Source organism: Phaseolus vulgaris, chromosome 8 (genome assembly GCF_000499845.2).
Source record: "Phaseolus vulgaris cultivar G19833 chromosome 8, P. vulgaris v2.0, whole genome shotgun sequence".
In the NCBI taxonomy this organism is placed as follows: domain Eukaryota; kingdom Viridiplantae; phylum Streptophyta; class Magnoliopsida; order Fabales; family Fabaceae; genus Phaseolus; species Phaseolus vulgaris.
In genome coordinates, this window is record NC_023752.2 from 24913081 (window position 1) to 24915846 (window position 2766).

General features: G+C 52.0%; 1 protein-coding gene across 1 annotated transcript; it reads left to right on the plus strand.

The window, feature by feature from the left end:
• The first annotated feature begins 1424 nt into the window (after positions 1-1424).
• LOC137824807 (uncharacterized) lies at positions 1425-2045 on the plus strand. The gene has a single exon (XM_068630486.1). The coding sequence runs from the start codon at positions 1425-1427 to the stop codon at positions 2043-2045; it is 621 nt and encodes a 206-aa protein (XP_068486587.1).
• The last annotated feature ends 721 nt before the right edge of the window (positions 2046-2766 follow it).

The window sequence follows — 2766 nt, forward strand, 5'->3', positions numbered from 1 at the left end:
GCTAACGGCAGATGAAGATGGCCGTTGATGAGAGCCACGTGTCGAATGATGCGTGAAGAGTTTGGTGGAGCGTCAGAGCAGCAGAAAGTACTACCGCTTGGAATTCTGCGCCCATGCCACGTAGACCGGTGTTAACGAAGGCTTTTTCAGTCTTTTCGCTAGACAAGTCTTAGCTCAAGACTGGGGGGCTTGTGTACCGCCCTAGTGGTCGGATGCGATGACGTGGCATCCTGTTACAGTGTAGGCGTGTTGACAAGGCGCCAGGTTGATAGTTTGGAAGGAAGTCGAGAGGCACGTGTAGTCGCCGATAGTTAAGTTGGCGTGTTCCGATCTCCAGCTTACCAGAATAGGCGATCGCCAGGTTGAGGACGAAGTCGCCAGATGCAGACTCAGGCGACCAGGCAGTCGGAGATCGCCAGAACAAGCACATCGCCGAAGTTAAAGGAGAAGCAGATTGTGAAGGCGGCCAGCGAGACCACAGGGAAGGTGTATGAAGGCCCTACCTCGCCAGTTTCAGTAGAGATCGCACTCCTGAGTTAGCTATGCACTGGGCAGTACCATGCATAGGTAACTTAGCCAAAATGAGAGTAGAAGCAGCGCCAAGTCAGTGAGCCTCCGGATGATGGCACGTGTACGGTTGGATGCAGGCCACGTGTCCAAGCCTGTAACTGCCAGGAGAGAGAAAACCACCAGGTATATAAGGGTTCCTAACAGATTTTCTAAGGTACGCACGTTCAGTTCATACACTTTACGCTTGCGAGTGACAGAGCTGTTTGTGAGAGAGATTTGCACGGTTCCAGTTCTTAGTATTTGGTGATACCGTCATTGACTTGAGCGTCGGAGTGCGATCGGCCGCAGCGGCGCCGTATCGTTTCTTTGCAGGTTCTTGAGATAGATCCAGAGGAGGAACGGAAGTGAGAAGCGGCGCGCACGTCGATCCTTTGACGAGGCATTCTCTAGCGCTCCGGTCAACAGGCAGGATCAGTTGCTAACACCAAACTCGCCTCCGCCCATCGCCGCAGTTCCCATAGCTGTGGCTTCATCCCCTGCTCTAGGCCCCGAGACAAAGGAAAAAGGGTGTTGGAGATACCGTTCGATGATGAAGACTCCGGTGAAGGGCTAGTCTTCAAGAGAAGGAGGGCTGATAGGGCCTTCACCCCACCACCCACTTCCCCCTATGGTGGTGGGTCTTTTAGGGATAGTCCATCTCGTGCCACATCCCCACGGCCACCGCCAATAGTCCAAGAAAGGGGCGGCGGAACTGAGCCATTGTCGCCTCCACCAGCAACTGAGGCTCCTGCCGCTTCTGCATCTTCCCCCGCCGGCCCGGAAATCATCGCTATTCCCCCTTCAATTATTCAACTGATGAGGGGGTTTAATGGGGGGTTATCGCCGGGAGGCTCCCTTGTGAAAGGAGAGAAGGCATGCCTTATTATTTGGGGGCCTTCTTGGCCATTGCCCTTGACTGGCGTGCTCAGGCCAGGGCCAAAACTAAAGAGACAAGCGCTCTCCAAGCCCTTCAACAGGAAGTGGCTATCCTGAAGGAGGAGAAGGAGAGCCTATCCCAAGGCTGGGCATGCCAAGAAGAAGTCTATAAGGCCTCTCTAAGGAGTGCTAGGGAACTTAACGTAGAAGCTTGCAAACGTCTACACGACGCAGGGCAAGCTGGCGCAGAGCTCCTTGCTCAGGTGGCATCCCTCAAATCCAAAATTGTTGCTCTTGAAGTGGCGATGTGGGCTTCTGAGGCCCAGCAGAAGCAAATGCTGGAGAAGGCCGAAGGGGAGCTAACTGCAAAAATGGAAGCGCTCAACCTTCTCCAATCTGAGCATGGTAAGTTCCAAGCTGAACTGGACAAGCTCCAGGTGGAGAAGGAAGTTGTCGAGAAGCAGTTAGCTTCCGGGGACTCCACAATCGAAGAGCTGGAGCGGGCTAACAAGGAGCTTATTGGGGAGAAGGAGACTCGGGACTCCACCATTGAAAGGCTGGAGGAAGCCAGAAAGAAACTTATTGATAATATGGCTGACACCTTTGCGGAGGGATTCTAGGAGGTCCTGGCTCAAGCCGCCTGTGAAAACCCAGGAATCGATACCTCCAACTGCAACCCTTTTAACCACATTGTTGATGGGAAGGTCGTGCCTCTCGACCTTGGGGAGTGAACGGCCGTTTGACATATCTCCATCTTTCTTCTTATAAATTTGCATCTATATTTGAACTTACTTGTAATTCTGACACTTAACTATGTTTATTTACATGCCATTCGAACTTTATCTTTACAGACGCTTGTATGCTTTTAACTTCTCTATCTCTTTCATTTGTCCCTGCTTTCTTTATCATACCAAAGGCATAGCTGGTACTTACTTCCAATGCTCGTTTCATCGCCTTGTCTTTTAATCCTGTAGGTACCGCGTAATCTCTTCTCTTACCTTCCGCCTTGGAATCGCGATGTATACCCTTCTCCTGATCCTTTCGCTCAGAACTCTGCTTTGGCCTTTCTATCTTCGAGGAATCTTTCTTATGAAGGCGTCGCCTGCCTCGTCATTGCCCAAAGGCAAGGAGGGATTCAGTTTCTACTAGGGCTTCAACATCGCTCAAAGGCGAGGGAGGACTACATTTGTTCCTCTCTGGTGCCCCAGCATCGCTCGAGGGCGAGGAGGACTCATCTCACCTGTGCTGGGTGTCTACACTCAAGGAGGTACCTACTCTGGGTGTCCTCAGCGAGTCTAAATACTTTGGGACAAGAGTTGCGCAAGGGTGACCACGCCCATG

Excerpts from the sequence above, each read along its gene's own strand:
- LOC137824807 (XM_068630486.1), top strand. The coding sequence starts at position 1,425 with ATGCCTTATTATTTGGGGGCCTTCTTGGCCATTGCCCTTGACTGGCGT.